At 37.3% G+C, this 21,928-nt stretch overlaps 1 protein-coding gene across 2 annotated transcripts in view; it reads left to right on the forward strand.

Annotated features, from left to right (window-relative positions):
• The window catches only part of UGGT1 (UDP-glucose glycoprotein glucosyltransferase 1), a 57,987-nt gene extending 36,491 nt beyond the window's left edge, over positions 1 to 21,496 (forward strand). For both annotated transcript variants that reach the window (XM_072407601.1, XM_072407602.1), the window contains 13 exons: positions 3,982 to 4,171; positions 6,187 to 6,345; positions 6,834 to 6,919; positions 7,025 to 7,109; positions 7,494 to 7,582; positions 8,216 to 8,320; positions 8,506 to 8,590; positions 10,776 to 10,958; positions 11,866 to 12,026; positions 12,214 to 12,328; positions 12,845 to 12,961; positions 13,353 to 13,521; positions 14,831 to 21,496. In XM_072407601.1, coding sequence (XP_072263702.1) covers positions 3,982 to 4,171; positions 6,187 to 6,345; positions 6,834 to 6,919; positions 7,025 to 7,109; positions 7,494 to 7,582; positions 8,216 to 8,320; positions 8,506 to 8,590; positions 10,776 to 10,958; positions 11,866 to 12,026; positions 12,214 to 12,328; positions 12,845 to 12,961; positions 13,353 to 13,521; positions 14,831 to 14,856 — 1,570 coding nt within the window. In that variant the 3' untranslated portion in view covers positions 14,857 to 21,496. The remainder of the gene's footprint in view (positions 1 to 3,981; positions 4,172 to 6,186; positions 6,346 to 6,833; positions 6,920 to 7,024; positions 7,110 to 7,493; positions 7,583 to 8,215; positions 8,321 to 8,505; positions 8,591 to 10,775; positions 10,959 to 11,865; positions 12,027 to 12,213; positions 12,329 to 12,844; positions 12,962 to 13,352; positions 13,522 to 14,830) is intronic.
• Positions 21,497 to 21,928: the final 432 nt, after the last annotated feature.

A 21,928-nucleotide genomic window follows, 5' to 3' on the forward strand; every position in this document is an offset into this window, starting at 1 on the left:
TTTCTCAAGCGTTCCACCAGATGTCAGCAAAGATGCCTTACAGCACAGTACCAGTAAAAAAAAAATGTTAACAGCACTTGTATGTGCAAGTGTGTTTTTGTTAGTAGATAAACAGTTAGCTCACCTGCACAGTTCTCCTCCCGCATCTTTCCCTGAATCCTGGCCACCAATCCACTCTTTTGACCGCACATCGCAGGCGCAATATCTGTCGTTAATTCCACAACTTTATCCCCTACATAGCGTCATTTGAGTTAAACATTTGGAATCTTCAAAGATTTATTTTGCTGTGGTTGTGCCATGCATTGATTTTAATCAGAAAGTTCCTCTGTAATGCACAGATTTGAGTCCACTCCACGGATGAGGACTGACAGCTAGGCAGTATCAGATGTGTCGCTGCTCTCATCTACAGCAAGGGAGAATGCAATGAAATCTTTTCCCTTTTCCATCAGCTGTTCATGTAAATTTGTGGCAAGTTCTCATGCACGATCAGCTACTGTGTTTCTGCTAAGGCCTACATTAAAAAAGCTTGCCTTTTTTCTGGACACACAACGTGGCAAACTTTGATCATGCACTTTTTGACAACCTCTCCCTCATTAAAGGGCCGGGCTGATTTTGCAATTTCTGCTGCCACAATAAAACTAGCCTTTACAGCAGCCTCATTTTGTGATATGGCTTTTGTGAACATAGTCTGTCGTGAAACCATATTTTTTTTCATCTCCTCTACTTTTTGAAGCTTTTGTGCCATGTTTAGGTCTTTGTACTTGTCATGGTGTTTCGTGTCTTTTTATGTTATATTCTTTGGTTACAAACAGGTCTGACCTTTATATTTGTGAAAAGTTATTCTGCTTCCCACTTTTCTTGAAAGCTTCTGTTTTCCACTTTTCTTTAAGCCATTTTTGAGAGGGGTGGCCAGATGACGGGTTGCCAATGAATGTCAACAGTGGTGGGAGAGGGTGGCGCTTGATGACTGACTGTGGAAGATGCTTATAAAATCCTGACCACCTGCGCTAAACTTGAAGCCCCTGTAACTCCAAAAGCCTCCTAGCACCTCCCAGGAGTAGCTGAGGGGGAGTGCTGGAAATGCCAGACGTGGCCAATCCGGGGTTAACTCTTATGAGTGGCTGGAACTCCCTCTTCATTGAAATAGCACCGCTACTACAATTCCCTGCGAAAAAAAAAAAAAATGTTTTTGGAAAGTAATAATTTGTAATGAGCTTACCTGTTAGTATAAACTCCAATGGCAGAGAGCTGTTCTATAGACGTGAGTGATGCTGCTACTACAATTCCCTGCATTACTTGCGTCTATAGAACAGTCCAATGCGGGGCCACACATTGACAGAGTTGTTCCATAGAAAAGAATAGAATACATGTTTGTGCACAAGGCTGAGGATCTCAAGACAGCAGCAAAAGGGAAACATTTGAATGATTATATTTAAAAACAGTGGGATATAGTAAAAATTATTATTTTTTCTTTATTTTAAAATCATCTTCCAGCTTACTAGATCAACAAACTGATAAGTTGCATATTACTGTTGTCTACTGCACTCAGAAAACCCTCAATAACGTTTGCATTCTAAATGTGAAGTCAGTTACTCTGTATATTGCTATATTCTGATTCTGATATTTTGCTTTGTCTGTAAAAAGTTATTATGCCAGCCAGTGCTGGCATCGTGGCACAAGTCACGTTTTCCTGCTGTTGTCTGTTGCATTTAGCTATATTTAAATAGCCATAAATTTTATGCTTAGTGAGCTTAATAAATAGTGATTAAGCAGTTAGGAAAATATATTATTTTTGACTAGCCATGCTTTTCAAAGAGAAGAGAAACAGAAGATTGTTCCATAGATGTAAGTGATGCTACAATTCCCAGCATTACTTGCGTCTATAAAACAGCCCAATGCAGAGCCACGCATAGACAGGGAGCTGTTCCATAAACGCGAGTGATGCCGAGACTACAATTCCCGGCATTACTTGAGTCTATAGAACAGAACAGGCCGCTGCTCTATAGATGCGAGTGATGCCGTGAATTGTAGTAGCTGCAATAGGTAGTGGCAGGCAGGCGGGCCAGATGCAATTAATTTTTAGAACTCTTTGAGGGGCCAAACAGAGTTTGACACCCCTGCTCTAGGCAGTATGTCCTACTGTATCCTATATCAATGTAGTGGAAGGTGCCAGTGTTTGACTTTTCTGAATATCTGAAATTTGCCCACAAATGCTGAAGGCTACCAGATGTTTCCAGAGCCTCATGTAGAGTAGAAGTAAAGTCTGTTTTATATTCAGGTCCTCCCTTTCCCCCATGCAAATAAATGTACTGATCAGGCTTTCCTTCTCTGAGTTACAGTTACTGGTTAAAAGTCAATACTTTTCTACATTTCTATTACCGGTATGAACTTCATCCAGTTAGCAGGAACTGGGAGAAGATAGCTTTAATAGAAAAAAATGTATGTCTGATTTTTGTTCATTTTTTTTTTTAGAACTTAACACGTGTCCTTTATTAATGTCAGCCTTTAAGACTTATTGCCTGTGCCTAAAATAAGTAGAGAACACAGCTCTTTCGGTTTGCTGTTTGAGTTTATTAGGCTGGATAGCATATTAGACATTGACTAAAACAAATGTTAGGATGTTGCAGCCCAATATGTGCTCTCATCCTGCTGTGGTTTGTATTGGCATTTTCTATCTGATGGCATTAACTTGTAGAAGGATGCACACAGTGACGACATTACTGATAAACTGCACTGTGACTGTAACCACTAAAGCGTACAATAGAATATTAAAATCTCTGTAGACATAGGGAGTAATCTGTGAACAGTATTGCAGCAGCTCATGCGTTCATGCTTTAACAGATCATTGCTGAAAGCTTAACATATGGACAAGGCACCTTTGCTCGCTTCCAGCTGTTAATGTAATGCTGAGAATTTGCGGATAGATAGCTTAGAAGGTAGGGGGATAAACAACATGAAGAATGAAGAAACAAAAGTTAAACTTCCTTCTTTCACACTACGTTAAGATCTAATGTAATATTATGTTCCTGGAGTTTGTGAACCTTATTAAAGGAGTTTTCCGCAGGATGAAAAAGATATTTATCACTTTTGCTCACTGTTTTCTATTTCATACCAATACCAGCTCTAATGTCTTATGCTGCATATTACCTACAGGGAAGTTCTTTGTAGACCCCTGGTACCCTGTAAGCAGAGGGGTGCATAGGATCCTTTGGTGGCAGCATCCATCAACAAAAGCTTTTGTTAACTGCAAATGACAAACCTCAAACAAGCGTGGCGCCAATGCAATCAGAACTCCTGATCTACATAGTTCTTTTCAGTTAATACCCAGTAAATAATAAATACAGATAATGCACATCATACCACAGCCGCTATTGTTTTTAGAAGGAGATCTGCAATGTATTTCTTTTAGGTCAGGTTTTCTTGAATTAAAGTAGCATGTGAGCTGTCACACATAAGTGCATATAGCGTAAGAGTGACATTCATAGGATCTCTTGCATCAGAAGGAAAGTGACGGTCAGGTGGTGATCCTGTTTACAGCTTGAAATCACAGTAGCACATAGGTTGCCTATAGGAATCTGATCACTCTTGCTTACTTTAAAAATAACAGGCAGGACATTATCTGCATGGAGTTTGCAAGTTCTCCTGTTTCCTTACACATTTCAAAAAAAAAAAGTTAGGTTAATTGGCTTCCCCCTAAAATTGGTCCTAGACTGTATTAAAGACATATAACTATAGTAGGGATCTTAGATTATGAGCGCTTTTGAGGGACATGATTATGGACTTTGTACAACACTGCGTAATAAGTCGGCACTATATAAATACTGTATAATAATATTAATTGATAGTAGTCAGATCTCACATTCTTACTGTTGGAAAACAATACCATGTTTTTAAGGATAGCTAAACTTTGTATTCTGGTTTATACATTGTATTAAACAGACTTTGTGTAATAATAACCTTTTCTTTCTTTGACCTTTCCAGTTTCTATCGTTATGTTTTGGAACCAGAGCTTGTATTCACTTCAGACCACAAATTATCTTCTGGCCCTATTGCTAAATTCTTAGATATGCCACAATCCCCACTTTTCACTCTGAGCCCAATCACTCCTGACAGCTGGATGGTTGAGTCGGTGCGAACTCCATACGACTTGGACAATATTTACTTACAAGAGGTAATTTGGCCCAATGACATTATATTATTCTGTAAAAGAACTGACATTATAATTTATTAACATAATAACATTAACATTTGAGTTTTTTTAAAGGAAAAGTTTTTGCTTGCAGCAAGCTGTCAAAGTTTTATTATCTAGTACTTCAAGTATACCAGTTGAAAACAGATTTCTAAGAACAACACAGGACTGAGAGTCTTCTCAATGGGGGATGATTAGCTAAAGATGTTGAAGATAGGAGAGATGTATAGGGCAACAATGGCAATCATTTATTAGGTTATAAACTGTTTGACATTCCACTGCATACATTGTGCCTGTGGCTTCGAAAATAGATGTTTTCATGGATAATTGTTCGGATTACAGTAACTGTGCACAGCAGATTTGTAAGTAAGGTTAAAAAGAGAATTAAGTTCACTAATATGGAAGTACTTATCCAGAAGAAGTCAAAATAACTCCCTAGTAGATTATCTGCCTGGCTAGGTGGCAGAAAAATTCATTGTTGAGCTCACCAGTGGCATTTCTATTAATTCCCTGGGTCTTTCACTTTACTGATGAATGCTATAGTTGGAGATGCCCTTTCTAGTTGGAAAAAAACTCCTTTCCACATTTACATTCACATCATCACATCCAACGGCAAAGGATTTCAGAGTCTAATCACTCTCACAATAAAGAACTCATTTTTATGCCGGTGAGGAAATCCTTTCTATTCAAGAATAAGTGGATGTCCTCTTACCACATGTATTGTTCTGGGATTGAAGAGCTACTTTGATAGTTCTTTAAATTGACCTCTAATGTGATTGGAGAAGTTGTGGTACTTTCACTACTAAAATAACTTGACATATTTAATTAAGACACTTTTAAATCAATATTCACAGGGGCACAGGGAATCATTGGTATTATAGTCATTGTCTATAGGAGGTTGGAACCTATACATAATTTGTGCCTTCCCTATGGGCTGTAAGAATAAAACAATATCACACAATGCACGCATCGATAGCCAGCTAAACAGAACCCTATCTTTTAGGAAAATTCTCATCAACACTTAGTTTGTTTCAGGCTGGGTCCAAATTTTCCAACAGCAACCCATAGACACATTTTTTTTGAATGTTAAATAAGGGAATGTTAGAAGCCCTGTTAGTGTTTTTTTATTTCTATTTCATTGTGGAATATTTTCCTTTACTTTCTCTCTGGTAAAAGATTGTCTTCAAAAAATGAGGGGAAATCTATCTAATGGAACCCCAGACTACAGTAAAATCTAAGGGGGATCTAACTTTTCCACTTTCTTTGCAAAGCTAAAACCTTAAAATCTTTTATTCTTTTAGCATTGCTTTTTTATTTAGGAAATTCTTTGATTATATTTGCCTATACCTGTAAACTACCTTAGCAGAGCAGAGTCTCAGAAAAGCTGAGGAACTCTAGAATGTTTTAGTGTTTTCCTATCTTCCCTTTCAACTTTCCTTCCTGGGTCCCAGGCAGACTTTTTGATTGTCTTATTGATAATCTTTCCTACACTCGTTTTTCTAGACTAAGTTTTATATTCCATTGTTTTTTTGGGTCTGCAGGGTGCCTGCCTTTAATGTCTGCAGCTTGTTACCCGCAAACTCATTATGTATTGGTATTTGAGGTTTGCAGCCTATGACAGACTTTTTTTTGGCAATGATTACCTTCTCCCTCTACTTTCATTCAGGTTATTTAATCTTCCTCTCTGGCCTTTTAGAATCCATTGTGTGGAGGAGTGATTTCTCTTTGTAGAGAAGTAACATATTTATATGTATGAGGTCAAATAAAATAAATGTAATGAGTTTCTCTTTTTTCATACTACCCTTCCTAACTCTTTGTATAATATGTCCCAAAGCAACACAATAGCAACAGTTGACTGCTGTCTTTATTTCTCAAACACATTTAATTTGACTTTTCATGCATCCTTTTCAGAGCCTGCATTTATTAAACATATTTATTTATGTTATCAGTGCTGTAGTGTACATCTTCAATGCTTTAACTCCTTTGGTTTGTTCTAGGTGGACAGCATTGTAGCTGCTGAGTTTGAACTTGAGTACCTGCTTCTGGAAGGACACTGTTTTGACATCTCTACTGGGCAGCCACCACGAGGACTTCAGTTTACTTTGGGAACAGCAAACAATCCTGTGGTAGTTGACACCATTGTCATGGCAAACCTTGTAAGTTCCTGTTACCACTGTATTTCTGAAGATATCTGAGGTAGCAACTAATTGTTGGAACTAAGGGCTGGCATATACTGTATACTTCACCTATTTTTAGATTACATTGTTATAGTGTATACATTATTGTGTTTTGGAAGCATTACACATTAATGAAAGGTGGAGTATATTAGTAAGTTGTTTGGCACCAACGAAGGAAAACTTGCTTGTGCCCCTGCCATCACACATTCTCATTAACAAAAAAACAAAAAAAAACAGTTTTAGGAAACGCAAAGACGTGATATTTGCACAGTTACATAGATAGATATTAGGCTGTCATATGCCCCCACACTAATTTTTCTATTTCATCTCGAAGGGGGCAAAGCCAGGAACTTCTCAGCATCCCCTCGTAATTGTAAACCAGAAAATGTATATACTTTTTTTAATCTGATCTGTTATGAATATCTCTTATGTGTGAAATGAAAACTGCATGTTTTTCTTATTTAAAGGGCTATTTCCAGCTAAAAGCTAACCCTGGTGCATGGATTCTTCGGCTCAGGAAAGGGCGTTCTGAGGATATATATAATATTTACAGGTAGGAATGTTGTGAATTAGTGTACTTTACAAAAGTAAATTGTGCTATTGACATGCTGTTTGAAATAATATAGGAATAATATTTCTTTCCGTCTCCTAATTGCAGTCATGATGGCACAGACTCTTCTCCAGAGGATAAAGATGTGATCTTAGTTCTTGATGATTTCAGAAGCAAAACCATTAAAGTAAAGGTAGGCTGCAAGTGTGTGTTTTCTTATGCTATTTACCTGTGTACCTACAGATGGTGCACTTACTGCTTCTTGCAGGTATTGATGTTTCTGGCTGCTATGAAAAAAATGTGCTTTATAACTCACACAGGGATTTTTTTTTTTTTGCTCACATTTGCTGAGCAGGGGAGAGAAAGGTAGGTATGTGTCTGTGGGGGTCCGGAGCACCTATAAGTAGGCTTTTATAGACACAATCACTTACATTATACTTTATGCAGATTGGGCCTGTTGCATTCTGTGCTACGGCTATCATTAGCAACTGTGACAAAGATATTTGATGGGCCACAAGTATCACAAAAGTTTGTTGCCTTTTATTTATTAAAATTGAAATCATTATCTTTTTTTCAGGTTCAGAAGAAAGCAGACAAGATGACTGAAGACCTTCTAAGTGATGGGTCAAATGAAAACGAGTCAGGCTTCTGGGAATCTATTAAATGGTAATTCATAATTTTGGTTTTGGCCATACTTTTTATTCTTGGTGACACTGGTGATCGAAGCAGTTAGAGAGTGCAAATCTTTGCAACTGGGAAACAGACAGAAATACAAACTTGACAATGACCTTTGAAACTCAAAATACATTATTGTAAACAAATGTAATGTAGCTTCCTATAATAGGCTTTATTCTTTTCTGAGCTTCAATATTCTCCCAGGCACAGGCTTCTTCCCTGACACATTGCACCCTGGTGTATGGTTTAGTCTTAGCAGTCCTCTATCAGTTAAACCCATGCCAGTGTGAAATGTCTCGGATGAGAAGTTTGTGCCCAGTGGGATGTTGTTGCTATGAAAACATAAAAATAAAGCTTACTGAATAAAATAAGTATTGGTGGTGCTTTTATGTTTTGGTTTTCATTCGAGAGTGAGACAAATATCTTTTGGCTAGTTCATCAATAGGCATGTGTTAGTGGAGCCATTACTTTGTTTGGCTCCACTATTTTTAAGCAATAATAGAGAATCTATATCTTTTATTTAATCTTGTGGCAGATTAGATAAGAGATATCCTAATATACTTCTAATCCATCAATATTTGATTCATAGAACTGATTGGACCTGTGTGTGTTTGTATCAATTAGGGGACTTTCTGGAGGTCAGAAACCAGAAGAAGTAAAACAAGAAAAAGAAGACGTGATTAATATTTTCTCTGTGGCCTCTGGACATTTGTATGAGCGATTCCTTAGGTAAATGAAACTGGTATGGTCTGCAAAGGCAGAGCTTTTAATATGCAGACTTCACTTTTCAGTTTTGCAGAGATATGCTTTTCTTCCACAATAAAGCATATTGTGGTTGCTTGGAACTAGCAGGAGGTACCTTCTGATGAATTTTATATGTAAAATAAATAATCATTATTGTTTTTTCCCCCCAGAATAATGATGTTATCTGTACTGAAAAACACAAAGACCCCAGTGAAGTTTTGGTTTTTGAAGAATTATTTATCCCCCACTTTTAAGGTTTGTGCTGTTGTATGATGTTTGTAGGGGTGATTTTTTTTAATATTTATTTATAACCCAGAACTTGGATCCAAAGAAGCATCAAGGCTGAGTTTCAAGATGCAAATGCAAGTTATATACAAATAAATGTCACCTTCCACTGCTGAAAAGTTAATTGGCAATAAAAATAGCAGGAGGGGAATTTAAACTGCAAAGCTTTGCATATTTTATAGATTGTGGATTTGGCAGCTTAAGCTTTTAGTTAGTAAAACCTAACAAAGGTAAAGTTAGTAAAATATTTGTTTCAAGAGAATTCTGAATTTAAATTTGAAAAACACTAAGTAATCCAATCCGTATCCAGCTATAGTTGAAAATATAGTTTAGGTGCACTTCTTTTTCTTTTAGTTTAGTTTCAGCCCTAACAACCTGAAACTCTTAAATATACATTCTTTTTAGTATACTTAACTTTTTAAATAATGTAATTATTATTAAACAGGATTATTATAGCCCCCAACATATTATGCAGTGCTATACATTAAATAGAGGTCGTAAATGACAGACAGGTATAGACAGTGAAACTGGAGGAGGAGAGGACCCCACCCCGAAGAGCTAGCAATCTAGGAGGTGGGGGAAGTATCGCACAATAGGAAGGGGCGTGTGGAATGGTGGGAAGTGGTGAGGGTTTAGGTGACAGAAGAATATGGGTAGGCAAGTTTGAAAAGGTGGGTTTTTGGTGCTCTTTTAAATGAGCATAATGTAGGATCCTCGGTGATACAAAAAACTTAGCTGATGTAATATTAGCAGCATTTTCTACATCATTGTACTGTGAGTGGAAAGCTCCATGATGACTTGTCCCCAGGAACTGTACCCATCACACTTGTCCCCAGAAATTGGTGCCCATTGTGCCCAAGCATCCTTCAAACTGAGCAGTGATGAACTATGGAACCGTAGTTCTTCAGGGTTCAGTGTCAAGAAGAAACTTGACACTTGTATAAAATATTAAAGTGAAAGTTAATTTTTTAGTAAAAACTTGGAAATATTTAGCATCTTTCTTTTTTTCTGTGCCCCTGTCCTGGTGATAAGTATGACTTATCACCAGGACAGGGGCTAAGTATCAGGAAATCAGGATTGTCTGTTCTTGTGTTGATACATCACAGGTAGGTGTGTGGAGAAAAGCACTGGGTGATCTATAAAAGAAAAGGCAGAGGCCAGGCACTGTCGGTTGTTAAGGTACACAGCCGGGTACGCTTCTGTCAAATGGTGGTTTTCAGGGGCGTTTATATCCCTAACAACCCGAACCAATAGAAGTGCACCCGGCTGTGTCTTTTTTAAATGATCCCTGCTGTTTACTGTAATGAATGCAACAGTACCTAGTAAAAACTAAGCTGTAAACCTATGTACCTATGGTACACAGCAGTCTTGACTATTGTTGGCCAGTGGTTGTCAGGAGCAGTTATACTAGGTAACGAGAGTGGTGAGAACTGTATACCATAGCAACAACACTGCATTGTTTTAACTGGTTACTGAAGCTGAGCATCAATTCTAGGTCCGATCAATTTGCACAATTAATTTCTGCTGAAATCATAGTGCTATCGAGTGAGTGGTGCACAGAAGTAATTAAGGTAAAAGATCGATATCTTACAGACATTGGTCATTTACCTGATCATGCACAAACAACTACCGTATTGCCAGCACAATGCAGATACAACACTTAAAATACAAACAGGAGATCTAAGCCTATATTCTGTATTCCAAAATTAAGTTGTGATGGCTGACATTTTCCTGGTGAAACAAACCAGAGAAGAATTATTTCTTTAACATTTCCATTTGAAGCCTGCCAAATCCTTCCTGTTATCCCTGTTAAATTTCCTTGAAAAGAGGAATTAGACTGTGTAATTTCTAACAAACAGAGCTTTATTTTAAACCAGTCTACATAGGGCTCCCTTGGTTTTTGCACCATAGGGAAGTGTCAGCTGTGTGCAAGGTTATTAATATGTATTTATAGGACTAGACTGCTGCTTTGTTAAATGTCATTATTTCATGTAAAAATGACCATGCCACTTTCTGCTTCTTAGTGCCACAGGAAATAATTATTCCTTGCCGTTTATGTAAACAATCTCCTGCTGTGGCAGTTATTGTACAGTAATAACTGGATTTCTGGGACTGATTTTGTACTAATCTGCCCGTGTTATTTTAACTCTTCCAGAACTTCATCCCTCACATGGCAAAGCAGTACAACTTCCAGTATGAGCTGGTTCAGTACAAATGGCCCCGATGGCTTCATCAGCAGACCGAGAAACAGAGGATTATTTGGGGATACAAAATCCTCTTCTTGGATGTGCTTTTCCCACTGGCTGTGGATAAAATCCTCTTTGTAGACGCTGATCAGGTATTTAAAACTAAAGTTATTTTCAAATAATTAAATTGAATCTATGAAGTGAAAGCTTGTAGAATATGTGGTTAAATTCAGATATTTGGAGCTGCTAGATGCATCTGTTAGTGTTCATTCAGGTAAACTTGGGGTCCCTAAAATTCAAAGCACATAATCTGCAGTAAGCACTGTAGTAGTCTCCCTCAAAGGGATGAGTAAGGGGTTGATCAGAGCTTGACTTCCCAGCACCTAGGTTTTAGGGCTCCTGGAGCACTTTGTAAGATAAATAACCTCACCTCTGAATGCATGATATCAGTTTATTTACAAATGTTATGTAGATATCGGTAGATATATATATTCATGTCCTTTAGGACAGAATCATGATTACAAAGTACTCAACCCATCTCTTTGTTTATCCATAAGCTGATAGAGACAGATTTTAATGACAAAACATTCAACACTTTTATCAGTAAATGTTGTCAAAAAGCTGTGATAAGTGGCTGCAACTGATGTGCGTAAGTACCAGTTTTTAAATGTGACCACAGGTGTTATTAGCAGCTTTGTCTTTGCCAGAAAACAAGACATTTTAGTAGTACATGTACTCCCCTGGCCTGTGTGAGCTTCTGCAAGGGAAGATTTTATTAGAATTTTTACATTTTACTTCACAGAGTACGTTGCTATATTCATGTTATTTTATTTCCTCCAAAGCAATTTATAATCCAATTTTCCTTGCCACATTTATATGCATTTTAGCGACTGTTTTGGAGTATACATGTAAACATCTGTATACTTTTTAGATTGTAAATGAACCCAAATGAGAGAAACTCATGCAATTTTGAGAACAAAGCACAATTGATGACAAGGTATAAAAAAAAATAAAGCTTTGGTGTTTTATGGTTCAATTCATCTGTATTTTTTTCCTTAGATTGTCCGTACTGACCTGAAAGAGTTGAGGGATTTCAACCTAGATGGTGCCCCATATGGCTACACCCCTTTCTGTGACAGCCGTAGGGAGATGGATGGGTACCGTTTCTGGAGGTCTGGCTACTGGGCTAGTCACCTGGCAGGACGAAAATACCACATTAGGTAACCATATTCCAAAAAAGCTATCAGGGACCACAATGTTTTGCCCAGATCACACTAATGTGTTCCTGTGAAGTCCTTTGTTACACATTGAAAATACTTTCTTTTTTTATTTTTTGACATGAAGTCCTTTATTTGCCATTTGCCAATGTAGGGAGAAGAAATTATATGTTTATGTGCTTTCTTTTAGTGCTTTATATGTGGTGGACCTAAAGAAGTTTAGGAAAATTGCTGCTGGAGACCGGCTTCGTGGCCAATATCAAGGACTGAGTCAAGATCCCAATAGTCTCTCAAATCTGGACCAGGTTTGTGCCATGGAAAGCGCTACACTGATAGTTATGCAATGTAGAAAGTAATAGACACCATATATATTTTGCACCCAAAAAACATTATTGTATCTAAACTCATACAGTTTGCTCTATGAAAATACATTACAAGTAGAAATCCTGTTCCTTAATATGTGGCTGGTTTACTTGTAAATGTTTTGGTGGTAAAGAGAAAAGGTAAACAATATGGATACATTCCATATATACATTTATAAAACAGCTGTTTGGCATTTCTTTAGTTTTGGAGATTGTTCTTACCATTTCGAGTGGTGTCTCCAGGAAAGTAAAAAAAAAGTCTCCCCAACATCACAAAGACAGCAAGACAGCAAGGAACATTTTTGTTACACATACATTTCAGATTTGTTTTTTTTATTAGCGTGTGATGGTTGTGTTTAGTGATTTTAACAGCTCCTCATTGTAAAAATGATAGTTTGATTATTAAATATGATACTTGTCTCCCAATAGTCATAATTTTGTTTGTAACATCTTTTTTAGGATTTGCCCAATAATATGATTCACCAAGTGCCTATTAAGTCACTTCCTCAGGAATGGCTGTGGTGTGAGACGTGGTGTGATGATTCTTCCAAGAAGAAAGCCAAGACTATAGACTTGGTAAGAGGTTGCTTGCTATAGATCAGGAGAAATACATTTTTGCTACATGTTTCTAGTCTTTTGATATCATGGTATTGTATTACTTCAAAACTGAGTGACACTGATGTGTGATAGCTGCTCAGTCCTGGAGTTCTGTAATCCCAGCACCTCCTTCAAGGGTTGTGTAAGAGACAGTCTGAACTTACAGGGAATGCACAGAATGACAGGGTATTGTGCTTGGCTGAAGAAAAAGTTGGGGGCAGCTCTGGATAATAGAATGTGTGAGGAAAAATTAGAGAATTTGGAAGGAGGAACTTAAAAATATTATTAATAAAAAAAAATCTTGTAGTTGAACAAGCTTCTTCTGCATCCATTGCCCCTATAAAGTATTAAAAATCATTTTCTTTTTTAGTGCAACAACCCAATGACCAAAGAGCCCAAGCTAGAAGCAGCTGTGCGTATTGTTCCAGAATGGCAAGAATATGATCAGGAAATCAAGAGATTGTACAATCATTTTCTGGAAGAGACCTCAGAAGTAACACCTGATCACACTGATAATGTGAGAAAGCCAGATACACAGGGTAAGTTGTCCTTTTACTGCTGACAATACTGTTATCACAGACAAAATAAAGATATAAAATTATCTTCCTGTAACATAAAAATATACCAAGCTTAAAGGAAAGCTGTATTCAGAGAAAATTATATAATGCCATTTTTGACCTGTTCCAAAAATGCTTGATGGCTGGCTCTCTCTGGCTTCAGTGGCTTCAGATTAAATGCCCCGGACCAAGCATGTAGCAAGTCAATGATAAGCCAGAACTCTATTCTACTTTCATAGATGGTAAATAATTAAACCAGGTGATAAGTTCTATCTCTTGGGTCCATTCCCAGTGAATATTTTTATATATTTTATATTTTGAGGAATCTGAGTAGTTGGAACACCCAAAACTGCAAAGAGTTTAGGAGACTAGGGGATCATGCTTTTGGTGGTTGGATATATGAAGATATTGGTTGTTGTAGCCCACTGGACTCCACCAAAATAAATATATATATATACTGGGTTATATATATTTGGGTTAGACTGACTGGTCCTTTTATTTTGAACAAAAGTAGCTGCTTTGCCTAAATTATAGATCTCTATCTTGTAAGTGAAAATGAAATAAGGCACTTTAGGCCTGGGAAACTACATTTAGTAGGTTTTGTGAGCTGAGATCATCTACCCCCAAAATAAATATTCCATAGTTTGCTATTGAATTCCATTAAAGCCTGACACTTACAAGCTACATTAAGGGTTGCACTAGGTCCATGCAGTGCTTTAGCATTCATTTAATTTGCCACATTTTGCAAATCATAGGCTCCGGGTTTATAAAGAATGAAATGACAATCCTAGTTGTATCAACAGAATCTGAGAAGATGCTCTCTTCTTCAGATCAGAAAAGAATTGGCAAACTATGACTTCAGTAAAGCATTTCCATCTCTGGAATGAAAAGACCAGAGGAAGCACATGATAAAAATTTACACTGCAGACAGTCCAAGCCAGAAATAGGACAATTCACTGGTCAAAGAAAACAGCCGTCTCCTTCCTTTTACCAGTAATGTTTGGTTCACAAGATGCAGCTCATAATAAGCCTCGAGCATGATTAACGAGGATCGAGTGCTGACAGCTTGCTAATGGCACTTCTATGTAATTGTACCTGTCAGGTGTAAATCTGCTTGAGTGCCATCTGATGATAAACCTGCCACACAAAGATAATTTAACATATGGCCCAGAATTTCGGTGCCTATGATACATTCACTAGTCTTTGGATATTTGTTGAGATCCAGCAGACAATGTCTGCTGATTGTACTGTGTGTATACTAATGACATCCTACCCTTTTATTTTATTACAGATCACAAGTCGCATGTGGAATTATGATCTCCAGACATTTGCAGGAATTTAGACTTTTTTTAATGCAAATCTTGAGATTATTGTAAATTTTTTCTTATGTTGATTTTACAGAATGTCTGCAAAACTGCTGAATGGTTTGATAGGTTGAGATTTTGGGGGTTATTTATATTTTGGATGTGACTGATTTTTTTTCTCTATAGAGGTTGTTAAAGGGAATAGACCAACAAGAATGCCATTGTATGACTTTCAGGCGATGTTCTAGTATAAAGGCCAGTGACATATATGTTCAGCATTGCTGTAAATGAGGGGGCTGTCCTGGAACGAGCCTGCATCCTGAGAGTCATAATAAAGAATCTCAGGCTTCTTATGGAGGTATTTATCTTCATGACAGATTCCTTTTAACACTCAGCTATATCATTGGGGTACTGTAAAGAAGATAAAAAACATACATTCCTGCGATTATGACGGATTAAACCACTCATACAATGTTAATATAAAAAGGTACACAGAGTGAAAACATTTTCTGTATGTTATCATTGCATTTTATGCCTCCCACACTCTAAATGTATATCATGGTTGTAATGATGATGATGAAGGAATCTTAACCTCTAAAGTTTTTCTTATTCAATTGCCAGGTGCAAGAAAATGGGCATACTGCATACAGCATTTTTGTACTGTACATTATGAGCACAAAACCAGGGATTGTGAATGCCTCCTATGATTTATTCCCTGTTTCTTTAGCCACACACCCATTAAATTTACATCATATTTCCCCTTCCAGTGGTATGGTCTTTTCTAATCAGATATTTGCTGAAAGAGTACTTCCTGTTACACAGACTTATTATGCAACCACTATGATTTTGCTTCCTGTCTTTGCCATTCTTCACTCACCCTTATCCCTCTTTCAGGTGCACATAGAGGAAATAAAAGCCAAATATAATGAGCTGGAAAATGAAAAAATAGACAAATCCTGTAATATATGAAACAGATAAACTATAGTTTATAACATGTGTGGTTAATTTTTCTATAGGAGTACAAATAACATTTTGGAATCATACAACAATTGTGTGATTTGCTTGGGATTTGTCAGCATATTGTCAAAATGGCTTTGTCTACTATGTGTATTGTTGACTGGCCAAAATGATATCATTCTGTCATCCCAGTCATCCGATGTAGAGTATACTTTATTGCATATACAGAATAATATTCCAGTATCACACATCCATCTAATGTAAAGAAGGGTGACATTTCATTAAATTATGTCTGTGCACAATGTTAGATATTCTATTGTGCTGACTCTTCTTAAACTATTGTTTTATATCAGATGATGCTGTTACATTACTCAGCAGAAGTATCAAGAAGAAGCATTAAGCAAGTATTTAGGAAAAGTAACTATAGAAACTTTGGAGCCTTGTATGTTCTATATTTTGTTTTGTTTTAGGAACCTGAAATATTATTATAGGAAACTATGGAGCTGGTAGTCTTTAAAAAGATAGATGCCAGGCTGGTATGGAAAAGTCAGACATTTTTATCTTGATACTTGTTCTAAGTAACTGACACAAATTATTGATGTCAGAGGGTCGGCTTTACACTCAAGCTACTAGCATTTTCTGGATTGGTCAGCAATCACAAGTTGCACAGTCACCTAAAATACTGTATTTATTATCGCAGTTAGGGCTTGGGTTTGCCTGTATTAAACTTCATATGCAGGGTAAATGGAATTGGGCAAGTGCTCATTTGTTGCACATGCTTAGAGCCCTGCAGACACCAACAGATCAGCCGCTTGTAGTGTCGAGTAACTGCCATGAACTAAGGATTGTGATAATGTCCAAAAACATTATACAAGTACAGTGTTATATGTCAATATTCTGTAGGAACATAACAAGCACAACTGCAGGAAATGTTTATATCTATCATTTAATTCATTTATGAATTAATTCCAAAAACACAATGTTTTCGGGTGAACAGCAGTTGTTCCTAATCGCTCTTTTATCAGTCCGCCATGGTGGATTGATAAATGACATCAGGGGACCACTGTACACTTGTCAGATTTCTGATTCTTTACTGTTTTCTGATGTGTGTGTATATAGCATTAGTTAGACTGATTTGTCATCCCAAAATGACCCCTTAAGGTTTTATTGGCTTCTCGCACCACTGTCTCAAAGTGGCTTAGAATAGCTTATGACAAGCTCTCAAGAATCTCCCATTTTCCTGGTTCTGAGCTACTTGGTGCTAGAATTGGAAGTTATCTTGGACTGGCCTACAGTTTGTTTTTACCATTGTGTAAATCCTACTGTAAACTACAGTATAACTCAAGGGTTATGTATGCCTTTTGTCACACTTTATACACCCTAACTTAAGGAATTTACAGTTCATACTAAAACTTGTTGTAAATACTTCTAAATAATAGCTTCCCACAATCTTCTGCTTACCAGAAATGGAGCAAACATTGGATAGTGTTCGTGCTTTACTAAAGCACATTGCGCTGTCATCCTAACATGCCTAAGGTGCATGAGTGCTAGAAAAGTATATAGGTAGGTGTACACAGGAAGACCTTTATCATTCTGGTATATATATTTATAATATGAATGTGCAGCCGGAGATGTAGAGGTACCACAGTAAGCTGCAGAACTTAATTCACTGAACAGCATTAGTCCTTAGCCATTTACTGTGACAAGGATTAGCAGTCTGAACGGGGTTACGCATCTTTTGGCTTGAGAAACAGTTCACATACATATAATTAACCTATGTGCATAGCTTTTTACCTGGACTCTAATGCAGCAAGACAAATAGAGGTGTTCATTGAACTAGACACCTATGCATTCCCGGTGATAAGCCCCAGTTTGGCTTTATGCCTATAGCCAATTTATCTGGTACAATAAATATACTCAATGTTAGCCATATTATTGTAATTCATTGGCAGACCTAACACATCTGCTTCAAACAGCCATGTCATGTAAGAACAGAACACTTTGAATAAGCTTATAACTGTGTAAAAGCAATTGCTGGTCAGCTGGGTAACCATTTCAGTAAAACTTGTGTTTCAGTTCAAATTTTAAAGAAAATGGCCTGATTTATTAAAGCTTCCCAAGACTGGAGAAGATGAACTATCATGGGGAAATCTGTTTTATGCAGCAAACCTGGAATGAATTTTTAAAAATCATTTGCTATTGTTTGGAAAATGTTTTTAATTCTGAACTAGATCTATCTCAGGTTTGCTGAATCACACAGGCTCCTTCTTGATAGTCTATCTTCCCCAGTCTTGGAGGTCCTTGATAAATCATGCACAATGGGTCCAATTTTTCAATAAGAAACAGGTTGTTTTGTAGCAGCCAATCAGGTGGAGGAGACCTTGATTAGAAAACAATTAAAACATAACTTCAGTGAGATTGCCAACAAGTTACAGGAAAAAGAAATGATATAACGTTATGCACTGCTTTTTGGATTGTGCACCCCATTGGTGCCTACACTTAATGTCATGAATGCTTTCCAATTCAGCCGAGAGCAAGTCTGCCATTTAAAAAGATGGAAAGATTTGCTGTTGGACCAATCTATGTTGAGCATGATGACTAATTTGTCCAGATCCCACAGAATAGGATCTGGTTGCAGACTGGCTTTATGTCTTGTGTGACAGTGTCACTAATACGTTCAGAAAGGGTTTAAAAAAGGCTCCAGGGAATAATGAGGAGATAGGTCTGTGTAGGTTTTCAGAAGGAAACCTGAAGCTTTAGGGCCCTGGAGGTGGCCAAGGGAGTAAAAGGGTGGGCCCCTAGGCCCAACCCAATCCTGACTGGGTTAATGTGCACCTGCACTCAGGTGTAAGGTGAAGAGAAAGTAATCAGCCAGGGGGATGCAAGGTGAGAGAGGATTGCAGGCTGGGAGTTTGAATTGTGCATTTTTGAAAGCTGTGGTCTGATTTCTGCTATACTCTGACCCCATTGCTAGGGCCGATCCCACACTTGCTACAGGCCAAAAACTAGGCATGTATTTCTATATATAAACAAGGCATGTAAAACAGTTTAAGGTGATGATGCTGTTTTGGGGGAACACAGTTATTTTAGGCAAATTGATAATTTAGATCCGGTGTGTGCAGTGAGCTGTTAAAAAATAAACCATTGATAATCAGTGCAATTCAGGCCTTCAAGTAAATAGAACATACCATGAGTACAAAGTGGACCATGTTACAAAGTGGACCATGTTTTCTGAAGATACCAGATGTTCTTTTTTTGTTTCCTGTAAAGAATACATCTATATATAGAAGAGTTATTGATTTTAAACAGCATGTATTGGTGGCTGTTGAGTTTTATAAGTAATGGACTATATGAAGCAATTTCTGTAGTTCTAGTTCTATATTATTATCTGCCTATACTAGAAATGCAAAATCTGTTTGTCTGGGGCCTATGTGGAGTCTCAATAACTTAACATGACCTTTTTTTATTAGGAGCAATGTCTTTGGGAGTTTCAGAAAATATCAAAATAACACTTGGGACTCAATTATAAAATGAACACGAGCATCTCTTTATGACAGCCTGCTCAGGCAACTCTTCTGCTTTATTTTTCTCATATCTGTCCCAGTTTAGAGGCAGTAACAGTGCTTGCGTCCTATCTGCAACAGCAGCTTTGTTCCCAGCTTTGTTGGCTGCTGATCCTGGGAGCTATCCCTCGTCAGTGCTTTGTAATTCATTAATGTTTCTCAGGAGATTGCTTTATTCTTTTAAACAGAGCTTCTTGTAATGGAATTCACTGAGCTGTTGTCACATAACTATGGCCCTGTTTATAATGGCACTCTGAGGAGGTGTGGAAAAACGGCTTTTATGGCTCTGGGCTTTTCCAATATTGTTTTGGGAACTAACGTGTGCCAGTTTCTATAGAACTCTGAGCTGGAATGGCACAGGCCACTTAAGGTACACGTCATGGGAAGCAAAAATACAAACTACTCCGCTTTAATATGTATCAGTTGCTGACCTGTAGCAAGCATGTTAGAAGTTTTGTCGGTTTGCAAATTTTAGGTCCGTGATTGAGGAAGCTATAATGCCAAAGCATCAGAGTAACAGCCAGTGAACTAACATTTTCCTAAGACAAGATTCATACCAGCTGCTTACATAGGAAGGCTATGCTGAAGGAGACAGGCTGCTATTGATAACCACTTCCTGAAATTGCTGGCTGCTTGGCTGCCATGCTGATTCTATAATAATTTAATACTAAGTTATGGAACTGAATTAACTTGTTTTATTCTTGCTGCATATTTCTATAGCACAGTGACTATCATTGTCACAGCCGACCATTACACAGGTCGACTTAAGTAAAAAAATAGCAGCATACACATCATGATCGTTTGCTTTACAGGACTCAATCCTTTAGCATACATGTAAAACTCGAATGTATACATTGCTTGTTCCTATGGGCAAATATTCCCAGTGAAGTTTTTTACACTCATTTTTTTCATGTAAAGACTTATCTGGAAGTAACAGTATTTTTTATTAGTTGACATTTTTTCTTATACCGTGAATTCTTGGTGTAAATGCCCAGAATCCAGGATGAAATACTGAAAGGGATTTGGCAACAAAAAGGGAAATAATTACTTAAAGGGAGAGAGCATTTGTGCGCATCCTTGGAGCGATTCCACACTTCCAATCCCATTACAAGGGGATCCCAGTTTGTTACATTTTGCATTTTTGTTGTGGAAAAAGAAATCAAAGTCAATGCACCTATTTGGGACAGGACTACTATTTGGACTCATGTAAAACAAGTTTAAAGCTAATTTCATATAATTTTGTTGCAGTAACATGGGGTTCATTTAGAGTAGCACCCCAATCCAAAAGCAGAGTAGGTGCTATTTAATTGTACCATAGTGTACCACGTTATGCTCTGTGAAAAAATGCAATTTTGTTTTTTCTTCCATTGATGTGCAATGGTGCCCTTCTAAATGAGTGAGCTGTCCTAACATAATGCCTTGTAACTCACAAAATATTACACATTAACAGTTTTGTGTTATTGCACTGCAAAGGATGCAAGTTTCTGAAAGTAATCTTATGCACTAAATGTCTCAGTGAAATATACAATAAAATGACCCAGTATGTGATTTACATTACCACCAATCTCTAATTTAGTGGAATGACCCTTTTAGCCTGTCACACACAGAGATTATCCAAAGATACATAATTTAAGCAATCAATATACATTGGTGAATACTGATCACTTAAGACACCCTGATCATGCACTGAGAAGGAATATGAATGCCAGGTCAATGGAGTTCAATTGTTCATTATAGAATGATCAAACTTTAAAAGGGCAAGTTTCCATTTTCTTATACAAAGATAAACCTTATATGTACTTACAAAGGCTCTCTTCCTATTAACTTTTGAATTAAGCCATGCAATATATATTCTTCATTGATGAAAGATGTTTCCATGCCTCTTCGGTTTCAATCCCTATATGCTCCCCATCTCTGTTAATAAAGAGAAAGTGTTTCCTATTGTTAACAGATCCGTCCACCTTTACCTTTTTCCTTGATCTTCCATTTGTGTTGGGTTTTGTCTGGATTATTCAATGTGTTTAATGACGCATTGTTCCTCCGTGTTCTGTATAGAAATTTTATGATTGTGTGTGATTTTTGTATTGCTTGAAATCCTATTGCCTCAATTTGATTAAAAATGTTTTTACGGTTTGTTTGTTTTTACTGTACTGTCTGTTTTTTTTGTTTTTTAACCGGTAGCAGCGATAGTTTAAAAAATTGGTTGTGAATGGGCGCTGTATTCCTTGTTTTATTACATAGGCATATGTACAGAAGTAGGGTTCTCCTTTTCACATTACATGTCTGATTTAAATCGAAAAATCATCTAAAATGTATTTATGTTTAGGTACATTTATGTAGGATGCGACCTAGTTTCAGGTTATTCTCCCAGTTCATGTCAGCAGAATGCTGTAGCTTTATGCCAAGCCCCGGTAACCTTAAGATAGGAACCCATTGCTGCAAAAAAGGACGTGGAGGGATGTCCCCAATAATCCCAATGGGGCACAAAAATGGCTTTTTATCAAATAAATGCTTTGGGGGGGGGGGTGCTCATCTGCACCAATTGTTAAGAACATTGGTATTTGC

Source organism: Pyxicephalus adspersus, chromosome 4, assembly GCF_032062135.1.
Source record: "Pyxicephalus adspersus chromosome 4, UCB_Pads_2.0, whole genome shotgun sequence".
Lineage (NCBI taxonomy): Eukaryota > Metazoa > Chordata > Amphibia > Anura > Pyxicephalidae > Pyxicephalus > Pyxicephalus adspersus.